The sequence below is a fragment of the Globicephala melas genome, chromosome 15 (assembly GCF_963455315.2).
Source record: "Globicephala melas chromosome 15, mGloMel1.2, whole genome shotgun sequence".
In the NCBI taxonomy this organism is placed as follows: Eukaryota; Metazoa; Chordata; class Mammalia; order Artiodactyla; family Delphinidae; genus Globicephala; species Globicephala melas.
The window spans coordinates 63,924,682-63,944,902 of NC_083328.1; the positions used below are offsets into that span (position 1 = coordinate 63,924,682).

The 20,221-nt window shown below is 46.4% G+C and overlaps 1 protein-coding gene across 9 annotated transcripts in view; it reads left to right on the top strand.

Moving 5' to 3' along the window:
* Positions 1-20,221, top strand: part of DLGAP4 (DLG associated protein 4) — a 210,106-nt gene that overhangs the window by 173,788 nt on the left and 16,097 nt on the right. For 6 of the 9 annotated variants that reach the window (XM_060284114.1, XM_060284116.1, XM_030830681.2 and 3 more), the window contains 3 exons: positions 1,213-1,574; positions 4,054-4,142; positions 4,663-5,075. In XM_060284114.1, coding sequence (XP_060140097.1) covers positions 1,213-1,574; positions 4,054-4,142; positions 4,663-5,075 — 864 coding nt within the window. Of the gene's footprint in view, positions 1-1,212; positions 1,575-3,719; positions 3,800-4,053; positions 4,143-4,662; positions 5,076-20,221 lie in introns of those variants that run through there. The other 3 variants (XM_060284115.1, XM_030830683.2, XM_060284118.2) reach the window with 2 other exon arrangements.

Below are 20,221 nucleotides of genomic sequence, written 5' to 3' on the forward strand. Positions count from 1 at the left end.
TCATTTCTATGGGATAAATGCCCAAGGTGCACTTGTTGGGTTGTATGGTAATTGCATGTTTACTTTTCCATGGTTTTATCATTGTATACTCCCACCAGCCGTGAATGAGTGATTCGTTTTCCACATCCTCGCCAACATTTGGTGTTGTCACCCGTTTTTGTTTTGGTCATTCTGATGTTTGAGTAGTGATATCTCACAGGAGCAGATGAATGGATTCTGCTGTGCCTTGTCACTGCCCCTGTGGCACTGGGCCTCATTTTGAGGGTTTCCATTGAGCCATCACCATCACCGTGATTGGCAGTCCCTTGAAGGCAAGGCTTAAAGCCACTCCTCTGGCTCCTCTTCTGGCCCGGGCCTCACCCGGGGAGAGGCTCATTTCAGTCCTCACTGGGGAAAGGGCAGTTGGAGTTAAGATGCTGAGAAAAGCCGCTGGATGTGACCCAGCCCCTCACAGCAAGTAGCTACTGCTGTTTGAAAAGCACCTCCTGTTTCAGAACAAAAAGTTCAGCGTTTACGAAGCCAGCTGTGGGCCAGCCCTGGGCCAGATTCAGAATGGGACTCTGAGACACCAACTCCCACCTATGGCGGGTCCTGGTTCCCTGAATCTTGGTGGAGAACAGAGAGTCTGACCGGGCGTGATGGAGTCTTGGGGGAGGTAGACTGGTGTGTGGGGTTTTCACATAACAAGGTGAGGGGTGGGGTGGGAATGGCAAGATGTGGGGAAGGGTAGCTGAGCCCTGAAGGATGTGTTGGTCTCTGACCAGACAGGGAGAGGGCATCCAGGCAGAGGAAACAAGGGTGGAGGGAAGGTAGGGTAGGAGGAAAAGACCTGGGCAGGGGAGTGGTAGGTCTCTCGGTGAGCTTGAGGACAAGTGAGGTTAACCATTCCTTAGCTGTCCTGACCGTCACTCTGCTGTCACCATCCAGCCCATGCCCCGGATGGATAAGACCTTTGTGGGGGACTCAGGTGGAGGGTGTGTTTGGTCCATGTAGGCATCCCCCACTAGACTTGGCCTTGGCTCAGCATGAAGGTGGGCAGGGCCTGTGTCTGTCTGTCTTGGTCATTGCTGTGTCTGACCCCCATTCTCCTGCTTCAGAAATCCTCACCGAGGCCAGAGCTAGGGTCGGGTCAGGTAGGGCCTCAGCCCTGAAAGGGGCTCAAGAGGGCTGGGGCCTCACCTTCTCCCCTGCCCTCCTCTCACCCATCTGCAGGTTCATCATGCCTAGTGGCGTATAAGAAGACCCCGCCACCGGTCCCTCCACGCACCACATCGAAGCCGTTCATCTCCGTCACGGTCCAGAGCAGCACCGAGTCTGCCCAGGACACCTACCTGGACAGCCAGGACCACAAGAGCGAAGTGACGAGCCAGTCCGGCCTGAGCAACTCGTCGGACAGCCTGGACAGCAGTACCCGACCGCCCAGTGTGACACGGGGCGGAGTCACCCCAGCCCCCGAGGCCCCTGAGCCACCCCCAAAACATGCAGCTTTGAAGAGCGAACAAGGGACGCTGACCAGCTCCGAATCCCACCCTGAGGCCATTCCCAAAAGGAAACTGTCATCTATAGGAATACAAGTAGGGGCCCCTTTCGCACTCTGTCCTCGGCCCACGCCGTGCACCTGCCTGCGTGTAATTACATCTGGTGGAGGCCCACTAGGTCTCTTGGGCAAAGGTGGTTTGTCTATTTTGGGAGGTCGGCCCCAAGTGGGCAGACCAAATTCCACCCATAGTCACGTCTTCCTCACGTTCGCCCGAACATGCTGTGGGCTCTGCAGCTGTGGGCAGGTGTCCCTGCTCCAACGATGGGTTGTCCCAGTGAATGTAGTTACACTCAGCCAGCCATCTCCTGTCCACTGTTTGCCTGTCCACTGTCTGTCTGTTCACTCCACCCTTTGCCCTGGCAGCTGACGCGTGGGAGGCGGGACTGGCCTAACAGTTCTCTGATCCAAGGTCAGCTCCGGTGCGGAGGCCACAGCCCCGCCTGGCGGTGGGAGCAGCGTGGAGCGTAGACGCCGAGGGCCAGGGGCCCAGGACTCAGGGCCCTGGAGCCTTGGGGGTTGCTCAAGTTGCTCTGGAACTTTGCCCAGAGCCCTCTCGGGCCTTGGGGACAGGTAGGTTGCTTGAGGTGCCAGGCCCATGTCAAACTGAGAAGTGGGATGTCGGTCCCGGTGCATCCCTCTGTGAGAAAGGATCCAGGCAGATAATTCCCCGGGACCAAGTGGCCAAAGCCAGCAGAACTTCAGGAAGCCAGGCTCACTGTGCGCCCATGGCCAGGGCACACAGCAGGGCAGGGTGCGCCAGCTTCCCCTCCACTGCTTCACTGCACCTCCTGCATGCACTTAACATCAGTAATCTGCCTGCTGTTAGCTGAATGGGGAAAACTTGGGCCCTGCCTTGCAGCTTTCAAGAGTTGCTCTAAATCCAGACTAAAGTGGAGCATACTCAGGGCAGGGAGGGAGGGCAGCTACAGTGAGCTAAGAGCTTGGGGGAGGCAGAGCCCCTCCAAACCCAGAGGGCGATCAAGGAGGTCCAGGTGGTGTGCATTGTGGCTTAGATTGGACAGGATCTCTGTTTCCCCAGCCACCCCTGTGCAGTGGGGCATGGCCGAGTAGATGACAAAGCACCAAAGTTACAGAAGGAACATGGGACTCAAAGCGGGGCAGAATGGACCAGAGATGGCTCACTGGCCGATTTCTTGCACTTGCCTCTTGGAGAGGAAAAATTTGGGCACATATACAAGAAGAAAGTCGGCCAGGAGACTATTCAGTTTTCTGGGCTCCTTCATAAGGGGTCCGGCCCCTGTCCTGTACAGCTCTCAGGAGAGACTAAGGAATACAGAAAATAGTCTAGTCCCGGGGTCTTTGTTTGGGCAGCCCCACCCTCTCCTTGGCCAAACCAGATGTTCTTATCTTTCCAGAAGACCTGAGAGAGTTAGACTCACCCTGATCCTTTCACTCGGCAGTTCACAGGGGGCTGAGTACTCTGGCTCTTGGGCCCATCCAGGCTTCTCCCCCGGGTTCACCCCACCCGCACTCCATGCTCTCCAGGCAGCTTCTTGAGATCAGGTGATATTGCATCCTCTGAGCTGGCTCTTGCTGAAGGAGAAATGCAGCTGCACCCCCATGGCAAGGAGGAGCCTGGTGCTCGTTCCCTGCCCGGGAAAGCCTCCCTGGCCTCTGTGAAGCCAAGAGACGAGAGTCTCCTATTTCCAAGGACACCCCTACAACTCTCGTCCCACCCCTTGGTGCCTCGAGCCCTGGGTCAAGTGTGTGTTCTCCCTCATTCATGAGCGGTGGCGGAGGGGCTGACCTGGCTGCTCCGTGGCCACGTACCTCTGTCCCGGAAAAGAAAGGTAGGCCCAGGGCATCACTGGTATAGAGAAAGAGTGCCAGCTTTGCACGTGGCTCCCCTGGCCCACCCAGTGCTGAAGGTAACCTCAGCCAAGTGTGATCAAGGCCCAGGGCCGGCATCCCACGGGGCCCAGGGACTTGGCCGGCTCTTGCCTTGGTTGCAGCTTTCAAATCCAGAACTGACGTCCGAGGTGCGCCCCTAGTGCCGGTGCCTCCAGCCTGCCCTTCACCTGCAGGGTTGGGGGAGCGATCTGTGCCTCGAGACAGCCCCGCTTCAACTACACCAGATAACGGCTGTGGCTTTGTGTGTGTGTGTTTTCTTTCTCTTTCGTTGTCCTTTTTTCTTTTCTTCTCTCTGATGCGTGTGAAGGAGAGGACTAGAAGGAACGATTCCCACCTCTCGGAGGACAACGGACCCAAAGCGATCGATGTGATGGCACCCTCCTCAGAGTAGGGAAAGCCAGTCATCTCCACCCCATCCCACCTCCCACCCACCTGCCCGCCCGCCTCCGCGCGAATGAGCAGTGCCCGGCTTAACCTGGTCCGGCCTCGGGCCCACGTGCAGTGTCCGCATGCCTCGTGTCTGTCTGTCCACACGTCCGTTTGCGTCGTCCCACTAACGTGAATTTCAGCAGCAAGTGTGGTGTTTGTTCTTTATTTTTGTCTTTGTCTCCGTGCCGTTGCTGTCGTTGTCCTTCAATAAGGTTGACTGCGTTCAGCCAGTGCCAAAAGAGGAGCCCAGTCCCGCTACCAAATTCCAGTCCATCGGGGTTCAGGTAGAGGACGACTGGCGGTAAGTGGCACCGAGGTGTTGGCTGCCTCTCCCCTCTCCTCTCCCTCCCTCTGCTCTCCCCTCTCCTGCGCCTTCTCCTCCTGCTCTCCCTAACCCACTTCTCCTTGCTGGATTTCTAGTAACCGAGCTGGGTTTGGGGTGCGGGCGGTGGCCCAGGTGTGGGAGGCTGGGCGGGCGGGCGTGCTCAACGAGCGCTTGCTCTGTGAGATTAATCAGCCACGGGGGCCGAGGCCGGGCGGAGACATGGCCTGGCACCCCGATGTTGGTGGGCGTCCTGGCCCCAGTGCAGTAAACAGGCAACCTTATGACCTTGTCTGTGTGTGCGTGTGCGTGTGGGCGGGGCGGGGGCTGAGCAGAGAATGAGACGGGGGCTGTGGGACCCGCTTCAGGCGCATGGTGAGCAGACGATGCATCCGTTTCTCTGTCTCCCGTGTGTCCGGGTCGGGGTGGCCTCTGGTCTCTGGCCCTCTGGGTGACTCACCCCCTACTGTCCCCACCCCACTCCACCCCGCACCCACAGAAGCAGCGCCCCCTCTCACAGCATGTCCTCCCGACGGGACACCGACTCGGATACCCAGGATGCCAACGACTCGAGCTGTAAGTCATCTGAGAGGAGCCTCCCGGACTGCACCCCACACCCCGACTCCATCAGCATCGATGCCGGCCCCCGGCAGACCCCCAGGATTGCCCAGATCAAGCGCAACCTCTCCTATGGAGACGACAGCGACCCTGCCTTAGAGGCATCCTCGCTGCCCCCGCCCGACCCCTGGCTGGAGACGTCCTCCAGCTCCCCCGCGGAGCCAGCACAGCCAGGTGCCTGCCGCCGGGACGGCTACTGGTTCTTGAAGCTGCTTCAGGCAGAAACGGAGCGGCTGGAAGGCTGGTGCTGCCAGATGGACAAGGAGACCAAAGAGAACAGCCTCTCTGAAGAAGGTGGGCGCTGTGAGGCCGGCCCCGGGGGCGGGGTGGGAGGGGTGCGGGTGCCAGCCCCAGCCTCCGAGGTGGGGGTGGGGGTTCTTAGGTTCTCTTCCTAGGTCGGTTGTGATTCCACCCCTTACTCTCATTCTTTCCTTTCTTCCATCCATCCACCGACCTAACCAAACCTTTTTCCAGAAAGGATTTACGGCAGCAGCTGCTAGTTGCACTGGCTGTGGGGTCAGCAGGCCCCTGGTTTGAATCCTAGCTCTTCCCTTACTAGTGAAGTGACCTTGGGCAGGTTCCTTGAGCCTCAGTTTCCTTACCTGTAACGTGGAGATAATCCTACTCTCTGATGCGGCGGTGCATGTTCAGGGCCCGATGAAGTGCCGGACACAGAAAGTTGGCACCATAATTATGCCTTTGGCGGCTCCTTATTGAGCACCTACTGTGTACCAAGCACCAGAGGTCTAACTGTGAACCTCAGCAGGGTGTGAAGAACTATGAATGGGTTAGACAGAAGTCATCTACTTTCCCACTTAGGCTTCTGTCTATACCACGCCTGTTTCCAAAAATTCCCCCGAGAAATTAGAGAATAGTTCTAGAAAGAGCTAGAAATATGTAGGGAGCCTAGATTCACAGGTGTTTGATACAGGGGAGGGGTGGTTTGGAGGCAGGCCCCTGGGAAGCTCCGGCCCCTAGATGGCTCCCCTTCACAGACCGTGCAGGAAGCACAGGTCTCCGGAGTATCCAGAAGGGATGGAGCCAGCATCCCACTGACCCCTGGTGGGGCAGGGCCTGGGGAAACCACCCCTTGATGACTCAGAGGCCTTGTTTTCACTCTCTCTAGGCCAGTCCCCAGCTTTGATGTCACACCCACTGGTGTGCAGGGAACTGTTGTGAGGTATATACCTAACAACCTTTTACAATACTAGTATTTACAAAATCAGAACAGAGGCAAGGATCAGAGAGAGCACTAAATGGCTTCTAACAGAAACCATCCAGCCCTCTGCCCTTCCTCAGCCTTCCCCACTTGCAGCTTTTGTCAACTGTGTATTCTGGTATTTACCTTCATATTTCTTTTTCATTTTTAAATGGGATTACCTTTTATTTCCTCTCAAATAAATCATCATTATGTATTGATCTCTACTATAATAGCTCAGTATTTAGCTCTGTCACCTCCACTTCCTGTGCCCCACCCTCCGTATATTACATCAGTTTGGGGTTAAAAAACAACCAATATTTCTGTTTGCTATGAGCATGTAAGTGATGTTCACTACAGAGCCTTGTAGTATATTAATGATTTCATTTTCTTATACATTTTGTTTTTCCTAGAATGAATGGTTGCCTCATTTTTTTTTATACACTTTATTTTCTAAGCTCTTATTTGTAATTTTTTTCACATGCTCCACCAGATCGGCCAGCCCCTCATCAATATTATTTTCCAGGTGTGCAAACGTATCAGATAATCTCATGATCTCCTATTTTTCCTGGTGCCCCCTGTCCTCTGCCCTGATCTGGCCAGCTTGCTTTCTGGGCCTGCTGCCAGGCTGCTGTCCAGAGACTTCCCTTTTCGTCACCTGGGACTGCCCTTGGCTACTTTACTGTGATGGACACCCTGCTTTTTTGGACAACATGGTCTTCCGCTTTCCTGATTTTAGCCCCTCACTTTACGGGAGCACACCTTCAGTTGGAGATAAATTTTTGGGAACTGTATGTCTTTATTCAGACCTCATATAGTTTGGCTGGGTGTAAAGTTGAAAATAGTAAATACAAATTATTTTTGTGTATAAATATAGATATAATTTATATATAAATATTAAAGTTGAAAGTAACTTTCCCTCAGAATCTTAAAGAGGCCGTATTATGTTTAGCTTCCATTACTTGCGATGAACAGTTTGAGGCCATTCCAGGTCTCAGTCCTTTGTATTATTTTATCTCTGGAAGCTGTTAGGATCTGTTAGGATCTTCACTTTACCTCTCTTATGAAATTTCTCAGTGATGTGCCCTGGAATGGGTCTTTGTGCCAGTAGTTAATAGGCCACTTTTATGTGGAGACTCAGGTCTTTTGTTTCTTGCAGAAATAGTCTTGCATTAATTTTTTAAAATAATTTCCTCACTTCCACTTGTTCTGTTTTCTCTCTCTGAAGTTCCTGTCACTCACATGTTGGATCTGCTGAGTCGATCCTGTCTCTGATCTTTTCTTTCTCTTATCTTTTTGTTGTCTCTCTTTCTGGAAGGCTTTCTTTTTTTTTTTTTCTTTTTTTTCCCACGCTATAACAACTTTATTGAGATATAATTCACATGCCATAAAATTTACCCTTTTAAAGTATACAGTTCAGTGGCAGTTAGTGCACTCATAATGTTGTGCAACCATCACTGTTATCTAAATTCTGAACATTTCCATCACTCCAAAAAGAAACCCCGTGACCATAAGCAGTCACTCCTCATCCCCTCCTCCCCACTAGCTCTCAGCAACCACTAATTCTGTCTCGTGGATTTGCCTATTCTGGACATTTATGTAAATGGAGTCATACAGGATGATTGTGTGACAGGTCTTCTGTGTCTGGCTTCTTTTGCTGCATGTTTTTAAGGTTCATCCATGTTGTAGCATGTATCAGTTTTTCATTCCTTACTGTGGAGTAATATTCCCTTTTATGGATAATACTACATTTTATTTATACATTTATGTGTTGATGGACATTTGAATTGTTTCCACTTTGGGGCTGGTATGAATAATGCTGCTGTGCACATTTGTGTACAGGTTTCTGTGTGGATCTATGTTCATTTCCTTTGGGTATACAAGTAGGAGTGGAATTGCTGGGTCATATGATAATTCTGTGTTTAACTTTTTGAGGAACCTGCTAAACTCTTCCACAGTGGCTGCACCATTTAACATTCCCACCAGCAGCACACGAAGTTTCTAATTTCTCCACATCCTCACCAACACTTGTAATTATTGCTCTTTTTGATTATAGCCATCATGGTGGGTACTGTGGTTTTTGTTTTTTTTGTGGGTTTTTTTGCGGTACGCGGGCCTCTCACCGTTGTTGCCTCTCCCCATTGCGGAGCACAGGCTCCGGACGCGCAGGCTCAGCGGCCATGGCTCACGGGCCCAGCCGCTGCGTGGCATGTGGGATCCTCCTGGACCGGGGCACGAACCCGCCTCCCCTGCATGGGCAGGCGGACTCTCAACCACTGCGCCACCAGGGAAGCCCCTCACTGTGGTTTTGATTTGAGTTTCCATGGTGGCTAATAAAGTATAGCATCTTTGCAAGTGCTATTTGTGTATCTTTTTTTGGAGAAATCTGTTGAGTTTGAGAGGTTTTCTTGAATTTGTCTCTAAACTCTGTACATCAGATGTTTACTACAGCCATTCGTATAAGAGCTCTTTCTTACTCTGTTCCTTTTTTCATAATATTTTGTCCTTGTTTTATGGATAGAGTATCTTCTCCCACCTTTCTAAGATTTACATATATATTTAAGTTTTCATGTGTCCCTGTGTTGTCTCTGTTTCCTTTAGGCTCCTTTTTTCTATGTGTCTTTTTGGGTTGGAGTCTTTCCTGGAATGTCCAGTGATCTTTAGTTGTTTATTCATATTAAAAGTGAGGAACTAACTCAGGGGTAGGAAGGGATGGAGTTAGAAGATTTCTGTTTTTGTTGTAAGCCTAGTAGTTCCACTTGCTGTTTTTTAATTTTATGATTTAATTTAAAATAAAACTTTGGAATTCCCTGGCAGTCCAGTGGTTAGGACTCGGCACTTTCGCTGCTGTGGCTCAGGTTCAATCCCTGACTGGGGAACTAAGATCCCGAAAGCTGTGCGGCACAGCCAAAATATTAAAATTAAAATTAAATAAAGGACTTAACCTGGTGGTGCAGTGGTTAAGAATCCGCCTGCCAATGCAGGGGACACGGGTTCGAGCCCTAGTCCGGGAAGATCCCACATGCTGTGGAGCAGCTAAGCCCGTGTGCCACAACTACTGAGCCCACATGCTGCAACTACTGGAGCCTGTGCTCTGCAACAAGAGAAGCCACTGCAATGAGAAGCCCACGCACCACAACGAAGAGTAACCCCCACTCACCGCAACTAGAGAAAGCCCACATGCAGCAGCAAAGACCCAAAGCAGCCAAAAATAAATAAAATAAATTTATAAATTGCATGTTATGTTCTTTAAAAAAATTAAATATAATAAAATAAAACTTAATTTTAGAGTTAGCAAAAGCAAACTATATAATATAAAAATAGCAAAAGTCATGGTAATATACTGGTATGTTGATAATATATGGTAATAATATCAAAGATGAAGAAATAATTATTTAACTATCATGATAAAAACTCTTTGGGACTTCCCTGGTGGTGCAGTGGTTAAGAATCCGCCTGCTAATGCAGGGGACACGGGTTCGAGCCCTGGCCCGGGAAGATCCCACATGCTATGGAGCAACTAAGCCCGTGCGCCACAACTACTGAGCCTGCGCTCTACAGCCTGTGAGCCACAACTACTGAAGCCCACACGCCTAGAGTCTGTGCTCCGCAGCAAGAGAAGCCACCACAATGAGAAGCCTGCGCACCTCAACGAAGAGCAGCCCCCGCTCACCGCAACTAGAGGAAGCCTGCATGGAGCGACGAAGACCCAATGCAGCCAAAAATAAATAAATAAAATAAATTTATAAGGAAATAAAAAGAATGGCATTATTTAAAAAAACCTCTTTAATAGCAGAATAAAACTCATAATGTACAAGATTTTGTTTGAGTACCTCTGTTCAAGTCTTTTGAGTACATACGTAGGAGTGGAATTGCTGGATCATGTGGTAATTCTATGTTTAACTTTTCTCCATTTTTTTATTGTAAAATATATATAACATAAAATTTGCCATTCTAACCACTTTTAAGTGCATAATTCAGTGGCATTACTTATATTCACAATGTTGTATATTACCAACATCTATTTCCAAAACTTTTTTATCACCCCAAATAGAGATTCTGTTTCCGTTAAGCAATAATTCCCCATTCCCTTCTCCACCCAGTCCCTGGTAACCTCTAATCTACTTTCTGTCTCTATGAATTTCCCTATTCTAGATCTTTCATGTAAGTGGGAAGATACAGTGTTTGTCCTTTTGTGTCTGGCATGTTTTCAAGGTACATCCATATGTTGTAGCATATTAGAACTTTATTCCTTTTTATAGCTGAATAATATTCCATTGTATGTAAATACCACATTTGTTTGGTCCATTCGTCTGTTGATGGACACTTGGGTTATTTCCACCTTTCAGCTACTGTGAATAATGCTACAGTGAACACGATATGAGAATCTGTTTCAGTCCTATTTTCAGTTCTTTTGGGTTTAAACCTAAGAATGGAATTGCTGGGTCACATGGTAATTAATTCTATGTCTAGCTTTTTGAGGAATTGCCAATGTTTTCCACAGCAGTTGCACCATTTTACATTCCCACCAGCAACGCATAAGCGTTCCCATTTCTGTATATCTTTGCTAACACTTGTTATTTTCCATCTTTTAAAAAGATTATAGCCATCCTAGTAGGTATAAAGTGGTATCTCATTGTCCTTTTAAAAAAATTTTTATTTATTTATTTTTAAATTATTATTTTTTTACGGCTGCATCGGGTCTTAGTTGTGGCATGCGGGATCTTTCATTGCAGCACATGGGCTCTTCAATGCAGTGTACGGGCTTCTCTCTAGTTGTTTCTTATGGGTTTTTTTCTTCTCTAGTTGTGATGTGCGGGCTCTGTAGTTTGCGGCACGTGGGCTGTAGTTGAGGTGCTGGAGCTCAGTAGTTGTGGCACGGGATTAGTTGCCCTGCAGCATGTGGGATCTTAGTTCCCTGACCAGGGATTGAACCCACATCCCCTGCATTGGAAGGTGGATTCTTAACCACTGCACCACCAGGGAAGTCCCGATTGTCATTTTGGTTTGCATTTCCCTAATGACTGATGCTGAGCCTCTTTTCATGTTCTTATTGGTCATTTGTATATCTTCGGAGAAACATCTATTCAGTCTATTTAATTGGGTTATTTGTCTTTTTGTTGTAGAGTTTAGGAGTTCTTTACGTATTCTGGATAATAGACCCTTGTCAGATATATGATTTGTAAATATTTTCTCCCATTCTGTAGGTTGTCTTTTCACTTTCTTCATAGTGTCCTTTGATGTGCAAGTCTTTAATTTCGATAAAGTCCAATTTATCTATTTTTCATTTATTGTTGTGCTTCCATTTATTTTTAAAACTATGAGTATATATTAATTTAATAAAAATTAAAATTAGGACAAAAAAACGATTGAAGCAGTGAGAGACTAACTGGCAGCTCTGTGGGCAGGGCCCGTTGAAAGGTAGGCTTCTGTAGACACCTTCTCAGAAAACTGGTTTTAAATAACATACAGTAAAAATTATATCCAGGGCTTCTCTGGTGGCGCAGTGGTTAAGAATCCGCCTGCCAATGCAGGGGACACGGGTTCGAGCCCTGATCCGGGAAGATCCCACATGCTGCGGAGCAACTAATCCCGTGTGCTACAACTACTGAGCCTGTGCTCTAGAGCCCACAAGCCACAACTACTGAGCCCATGCACCACAACTACTGAAGCCCGCACGCCCAGAGCCTGTGCTCTGCAGCAAGAGAAGCCACCTAACGAGAAGCCCATGCGTCGTAATGAAGAGTAGCCCCCACTCGCCACAACTAGAGAAAAGCCCACGTGCAGCAACAAAGACCCAACAACAGCCAAAAATAAAAATAATTAATTAAAAAATATTATATCAGGGTTTCCCTGGTGGCGCAGTAGTTAAGAATCCGCCTGCCAATGCAGGGGACACGGGTTCGAGCCCTGGGCCGGGAGGATTCCACATGCCACGGAGCAACTAAGCCCATGTACCACACTACTGAGCCTGAGCTCTAGAACCCACGTGCCACGACAGCTGAAGCCCACGCACCTACTAGAGCCCTGTGCTCCGCAACAAGAGAAGCCACCACAATGAGAAGCCCACACACCGCAACAAAGACCCAACGCAGCCAAAATTAAATAAATTAATTAATTTAAAAAATTATATCAAGATAACAAAGGGAACCAATTACATTAATATACAGTTTCTAAAATAGTGAATAAATTTGTGATATGATAATACTATATATACTTCTTTGTTAAGGCATTAAGTAATACAGTCTAGCAGTCAGTCTAAAATTACTATAATTTTAAAGTAATGATGACAGTAAACATTATTTCAAGATAACTGTGACCACTGTAATGTGATATGAAATTATCTTTGATTTCTATTGGTGACAATGTGACAGGTTCTGCTGACATTGAACTAAAGTGGTTTGTTGCCCATCTAAGTTTAAGGGCGTCCTGCTTTAGGGTGATTCGGTGACAAACTGGCCTTTGCCTTAGAAGATCTTGAAATGTCAGTTTTTTTTCTCCAGAATCCTTCAGAATCTTCTTCAGAAAAGAATCCTCTAGTTTCTTTGGGGGCATGTGTCTGGTTGCTGGCATTCCAGGTGCAGGGTAGAGGGAGGGAGCTCGCAGACTGTCATTCACTCCATGCCGTCTGCCATTGACCCTGCCCGGTGGCTTAGGGTCAGAGCATCTAGAGCAGCGCTATTTGGTAAAAATATAATGTGAGCCGTGTGCTTTAAATGTTCTAGGAGCTGCATTTAAAAAGCAAAAAGAAATAGGTGAAAATAATTTTTGTAAGTTATCTTACACAGTATGTCCAAAATAGTAGTGTTTCAACATACAGAATTATTGAGGTGTTACATTCCTTTTCATGCTAAGTACTTAAAATCCAGTGCATATTTTACTTTATCGTACATCTCAATCCAGAGAAACAACATTGCCGGTGCTCGCTTGCTGCAAATGGCCGGGGGCCGTTGTATTGGACGGCGCAGATGAGGAGAATAAGCCTGGGTGGGCGTGCGCGGATACCTTAGTGACTCAGTGTTGGTGCAGCAGGTTAAACTTTTCTGTACTACACTTAATTCTAATTCTTTCTGGATTGAGAAGATGTTTACCTGCTAAGCATATGTCACGTCAAACAGTATTGGTATTACCTTCCTGTAATATTATGGGGGGAGGGATGCTCTTTCAACATGATGACATTTCTTAATAAGCAGCCCTCAACCCCTGCTGTTGAACCCAACCTCTGGATGGAGCCCTTTTCACAGCCCTACACCAGTGACTATAACTTAAAGATAGATGTAGTCACGTTGCTCTGTCCCTTAGATTCATGATAAGTATTCTGACTGCTCAGGTAAATCAGTAACACCCATGCAGGTGGCTGCATCTCTTGAGTGGATTTTGTGTTATACCACCATCCATCTCCAGAACTTTTCATCTTCCCAAACTGACACTCTGTACCTATTAAATGCTAACTCCCCATTCTCCCTCTCCCAGCCCTTGGCAACCACCATTCTACTTTCTGTCTCTGAATCTGACTACTCTGGGTCCCTCATACAAGTGGAATCATACGGTCTTTGTCCTTCTGTGAGTGGCTTATTTCACTTAGCATAATGTCCTCAAGATTCATTCGTGTTACAGCTTGTATCAGAGTTTCGTTCCTTTTTAAGGCTGAGTAACATTCTATTGTATGGAGAGACCACATTTTGCTTATCCGTTCGTGCGTCCGTGGATGCTTGGGTTGCTTCCATCTTTTTGTCTGTTGTGAATAATGACATTTCCTATCTCTTAGGATCACAATTCTTCGTTGACACCACCATGCTTTCTGATCAAATTGTGTACGTCCACCCAAGGCCCTGTCTGACTTATGGCCACAAGTTTTAATGTCACTGTTCTTACATATGTGGAAGAGCTTCACCAAGGAGGTACCTCAAGGAGAACATGATACCTTCATATCGTGCAGAAGCTTGGAGGATATTTACAGGCAGGGGGAGAGGACAGGGATTCCAGATGGAGGGAGTAGCACGTGCAAAGGCACAGAAGCAGGAAGTGCAGGGCAGGTCCAGGAATCACAAGTGAAAAGAAAGGGGTGGGAAGAGGGGGATGGTGGGTCACAAGAGTAGGAAGCTGACTGAGAAGGGCCTCAAATATCAGATCAAAGTATTGGGCATTACCCTCCAGGCAGGGGAGAGCAGCTGGGGGATCTGAAGCAACAGTGAGATGGTCAGATTTTCTTTTTAGAAAGATCACCCTTGATTGCTGTGTGGAAAAAGCTTTGGAAACAGGGAGACCAGGGTGGTGGGGTGGAAGAGGAAGGAATGGATAAACAAGAAATTTTCTGAACGTTCTGAATGGACCGGCTAAAGGGGCACAGGGTTGGAGTCAGGTGAATCCCTCCAGCTTCCCTGGTTTGGGCCACAGGTGGATGGAGAGGTCATCAACTTGAAAGAGGGAGGCGGAGGCAGGGGCGTGCTTGGCTGGATAAGGAGGGGCTCATGGGGAAGCAAGATTACAGAGGTCAAGTTGTGCAGATGTCTTTCTTGCTGTTGAAGGAGATGCGGATGAAATGAACGCTTCAGCATAGTCTGGGAACTCCTGTGGCCAGGGGGTTGATCAGGATCGTTCCAGAGTGAGCGGAGAATCAGAGAGCCTTGAACGCTGGGCGGCCTACCATGAGCCAGCACTCGGCATTCATCGTCTTGTTTACTCCCGGCTATCCAGTGAGGTTGGAGCTATTAGAATCGTGTCTTGAAGAAGAAACAAACAAATGGAGGTGAAGTGCTCGGCCTCTCAACAGCTGTGTGACCTTGGGCACATCTGAGCCTGCTTCCCCCCATTGTTCAGTGGCGATAATGACCCCACCCTCAGCCTGTAGTGGGGATAAGATGAGACCCTGTGTATGCAGAGTGCTTGGTGGTGAACGGCCGCAGCCGTGTCTGCTGCATCTGCTGTCACCATCACCCTAACTTGTGGATAGACGCAGCCCAGGCCAGGAGCCGAAAAGGCCACACCTCTAGCCTCAGTGCTGGGAGATGAGAGGTGAACAAGGGTAGACATAGAGCTAGCAGCCTGAGGGAAGGGGCCTGCCATCCCATTTCCCCAGCTCTGGCGAGGAAGAGACCTTGGGCGAGTCACCTCAGTTCTCCAGGCCTCCACTTCCTCACCTGTGAATTGGGTGGACCAATACCAACCCCACAGGACTGTGTATTAATGTAAGATTAGAAACACAAAGCCCTTGGCAAGAACCCAAGAGGTGGTAGCATTTATTACAGTTGTTGTCGTTAATGTTGATATTAATATTACTAGAAACAGGCATTGTAGCCTCCTCCACTTTCACCAGTGGGCAGTTCTGAGTGCAGGTCTCCTTTTTAGGACCTCCCCTAAAGAACTAGTTTGTGTGTAGAGGCGTATACAAGGATGTCTTTGCTGTATTATTTGTAATAAAGCAGGCCCCTCACTGCCTATCACTAAGTGTTCAGTTACCTTTGTTGCATAAAAACTGACCTCAAACTTAGTGACATAAAACAACCAGCATTTTATTACGGTTATGGCTATAACAGTAGGTCAGCAATTCAGCAGGAGCATGGCAAGAACATCTCATCTCTGCTCCAAGATGTCTGGGGCCTCGGCTGGGATGACTCAGGGCCTGATAGCCGAGGGAAGGAATTACCTGAAGGTAGTTCACTCACATGCCTGGTGCCTAGACCAGAGTGACCTAAAGAGCAGGACTGCTTGCCGGGGCCCCTGTGTATGTCTCCTCCACGGGACTTTGTTTCCTCACGGGCAGCCTCGGGGCAGTCAGACTTCTTACCTGTTGGCTCCGGGCTCCAGGCTAACAAGGCTGCCTTGCCTTTGATGACCTCGCCTCAGAACTCACCTGGGATCTCTACCGCTGTATTTTACTGGCGACAAGAAGTCACAAGCCCACCCAGGTTCAAGGACGGGGAGAATTAGACCCCGCCTCTTCATAGGGGAGTGTCAGGGTTCTAGAAGAACTCGAGAGACAGGAGACACTGCTGGGGTCATCTTTGGAAAATACAGTCTGCCACAATACAGAACCAGTTCAATCTAATATGCAGCAGTTACAAAGAGCGCTTTTACTACTGAACAGTATGTTGTGAAGTTCTGTCTAGTTTGACGCATACAGATCTGCTTCAGTTTGGTTAAATTCTGTGACGTGTTCAGTGAGATACGTGAAATACTGCATTTTCTTTGCCCACGTTCCTGATGATGGGTGTTTAGGTGTTTTCAGGGTTTTATCAGCATCTTGGCACACGTCTTTCTTGGCATCATATGTGAGAGAATCTCTCTAGGATACTTACCTTCCTTGGACAGAATTGCTGGATGGATGGAAACATTTTATATTTTAATCAGTTCTGCCTGATCGCTCTCCAAAGATTATACCAGTGTATCCTTACACCAACAGTGTTGGAAAATTTCCATTTCTCTGATATCCTCACTGATGCTTGATCCTGTCAGACTCTAAATTAATTATTTGGTAAGTGGAAAAGTATATCTGGTTGATTTATTTTGTATTTACTTTGTTATTTGAGAAGCTATGCATATTTTCATTAGTTTATTGGCTCTTTCAACTTTTTCTCCTGTGAATTGCTCAGATAGTTCCTATTTCTATTGCATTGTCAGTGTTTTGAAAATTGATTTGTAGTTCTTTATATATGTGGATACTTAATACTATGTCATATATATATTGTTTTATTTTATATATTTATATATATATGAATGCTTGTGGGATCTTAGTTCCCCAACCATGGATTGAACCTGGGCCCCCTGCAGTGAAAGCACCGAGTCCTAACCACTGGACCGTCAGGGAATTCCTAAAATTAATGATGTCTTTATCACCTTTTTTTGACTTGTTTTGTTGGCCATGCCACGCAGCTTGCGGGATCTTAGTTCCCTGGCCCCCTGCAGTGGACCACCAGGGAATTCACGAAATTAATGATGTTTTTATCACTATTATTTTTGTTTTTTGGGGTTTTGTTTTTTTGCAGTACGCAGGCCTCTCACTGTTGTGGCCTCTCCCGTTGCGGAGCACAGGCTCCGGACGCGCAGGCTCAGCAGCCATGGCTCACGGGCCCAGCCGCTCCGCGGCATGCGGGATCTTCCCGGACCGGGGCACGAACCCGTGTCCCCTGCATCGGCAGGCGGACTCTCAACCACTGCGCCACCAGGGAAGCCCCATCTTAACCATTTTTAAGTGTCCAGTTCAATGGTATTAAGTGCATTCACATTGTTGTACAGCACAGAAGCTGTGCTATTTTACATTCCTGCCAATAGTGCACAAGAATTACAGTTTCTCCACATCCCTGCCAACACTTGCTGTTTTGTTTTCTTTTGATAGTGGCCTTCCTAATGCGTATGAGGTGGTATCTCATCGTAGTTTTATTTTTAATTTTTATTGGAGTATAGTTGATTTACAGTGTTGTGTTTCAGGTGTACAGCAACGTGAATCAGTTATACATATACATATATCCACTTTTTTAATATTCTTTTCCCATATAGGTCATTACAGAGTATTGGGTAGAGTTCCCTGTGCTATACAGTAGGTCCTATTAGTTAGCTATTTTATATACAGTAGTGTATGTCAATCCCAATCTCCCAATTTATCCCTTTCCCCCTTCCCCCCGGTAACCATAGGTTTGTTTTCTACATCTGTGACTGTATTTGTTTCGTAAATAAGTTCATTTGTACCATTTTTTTAGATTCCACATATAAGTGATACCGTATGATATTTGTCTTTCTCTGTGTGACTTCACTCAGTGTGACAATCTCTAGGTCCATCCATGTTGCTGCAAATGGCATTATTTCATTCTTTTTTATGGCTGAGTAATATTCCATTGTATATATGTACCACATCTTCTTTATCCACTCCTCTGTCAATGGACATTTATGTTGTTTCCATGTCTTGACTATTGTAAATAGCACTGTAATGAACATTGGGGTGCATGTATCTTTCTGCATTATGGTTTTCTCCAGATATATGCCCAAGGAGTGGGATTGCTGAATCAAAGGGCAGCTTTTATAGTTTTTTAAGGAAAAAATTTACATTTATAGTTTTTTTTTATAGTTTTTTAAGGAAAAAATTTACATTCCCACCAACAGTGTAGGAGTTTTTTAAGGAAAAAATTTACATTCCCACCAACAGTGTAGGAGGGTTGCCTTTTGTCCACACCCTCTCCAGCATTTATTGTTTGTAGATTTTTTGATGATGGCCATTCTGACCGGTGTGAGGTGATACCTCATTGTAGTTTTGATTTGCATTTCTCTCATGATTAGTCATGTTGAGCATCTTGTCATATGTTTGTTGGCCATTTGATTTTTGGGGGGGAGAAATGTGTGTTGAAGTCATTTGCCCATTTTTGAATCAGGTTGGGATTTTTTTGGTTGTTAAGTTTTAGGAGTTCTCTATATATTCTAAATATTAATCCCTCATCCAGATATATGACTTGCAAATATTTTCTTCCATTCTGTGAGTTACCCTTTTACTCTGTACGTAATGACTTTTAATGAACAAAATTTTTAAATTTTCAGGAAGTCCAGTTTTTCTATTTTTTCCTGGTTTCCCTGTGCCTTTGGTGTTAGAGCTAAGAAATCATTGCCAAATCCAATGTCCTGAAGCTTTTGTCCTATATTTTCTTATAAGAATTTTGTTGTTTTAGGTTTTAAATTTAGGTTCTTGATCCATTTTGAGTTATGGTATCACATAACAATCTAACTTCACTTTTTTGCATGTGGATATCCAGTTTTCTCCACACCATTTGTTGAAAATATTGTTCTCTCCCCATTGAGTGGGCTTGGTACCCTTGTCAAAAATCATTTGATCATGTTTGCAAAGGTTTACTTCAGGGCTGCTATTTTATTCCATTGATCTATATGTCTGTCTTTAGGCCAGTACCAGGCTGATTTAATTATTGTGGCTTTGTAGTAAGTTCTGAAATCAGGATGTGTGAATCCTCCTGTTTTATTCTTTTTTAAGATTGCTTTTAATGTTTGGGATGCCCTGAGATTCCATATGAATTTTAAGATGGATTTTTCTATTTCTGCAAAAACCATTATTGGAATTTTGATAGGAATTGTATTGAATCTGAAGATTGCTTTGGGTAGTATTGACTTTTTTTTTTTTTGCGGTACGCGGGCCTCTCACTGCTGTGGCCTCTCCCGTTGCGGAGCACAGGCTCCGGATGCGCAGGCTCAGCGGCCATGGCTCATGGGCCCAGCTGCTCCGTGGCATGTGGGATCTTCCCAGACTGGGGCACGAACCCGTGTCCCCTGCATCAGCAGGCGGACCCTCAACCACTGCGCCACCAGGGAAGCCCAGTATTGACTTTTTAACAGTATTAAGTCTTACAGTTCATGAACATGGGACTTGTTTCCATTTATCATATCTTCTTAATAACTACAAAACAGCAGTGTTTTGTAGTTTTCATTGTGTAAGTCTGTCACCTCCTTAATTAGTTAATTCCTAAATATTTTATTCTTTCTGATGCTATTGTAAATGGAATCGTTTTTATAATTTCCTTTTCATTGTTAGTATTAGAAATGCAACTGATTTATTGTTAGTATTAGAAATGCAACTGATTTTTGTGTGTTGACTTTGTATTCTGCCTACTTTGCTGAATTCATATATTCTATCGGGAGTTTTTTGGTGGAATCTTTAGGGTTTTCTATGTATAAGATCGTATCATCTGCAAACAGAGATAATTTTACTTCTTCCTTTCCTATTTGGATGCCTTTTATTTCTTTTTCTTGACTAACTGCTCTGGCTAGAACTTCCAGTCCTATGTTGAGGTAAAGTGATGAATGTGGGCATCCTTGCCTTATCCTCGATCTTAGAGAAAACACCCTGGAGTATGATGTTCGCTGTGGGTTTTTCATGTATGGCTTTTATTTTGTTGATGTAGTTTCATGTAGTTCCTAGTTTGTTGAGTGTTTTTCTCATGAAAGAGTGTTGAATTTTGTCAGATGCTTTTCCTGCATCAATTGAGATGATTGTGTGGTTTTTCCCCTTCATTTTGTTGATGTGGCATGTTACACTGACTAGCTTTCATATGTTGAACCATCCTTATAATAAATCCCACTCGGTCATATGTATAATCCTTTTAATATACTGCTGAATCCTGTTTGCTAATATTTTGTTGAGGATTTTTGCATCAGTGTACATAAGGGATGATGGTCTCTAGTTTTCTTGTAGTGTTTTTTTCTGGCTTTGGTATCAAGGTAATGCTGGATTCATAGAATGAGTTAGGAA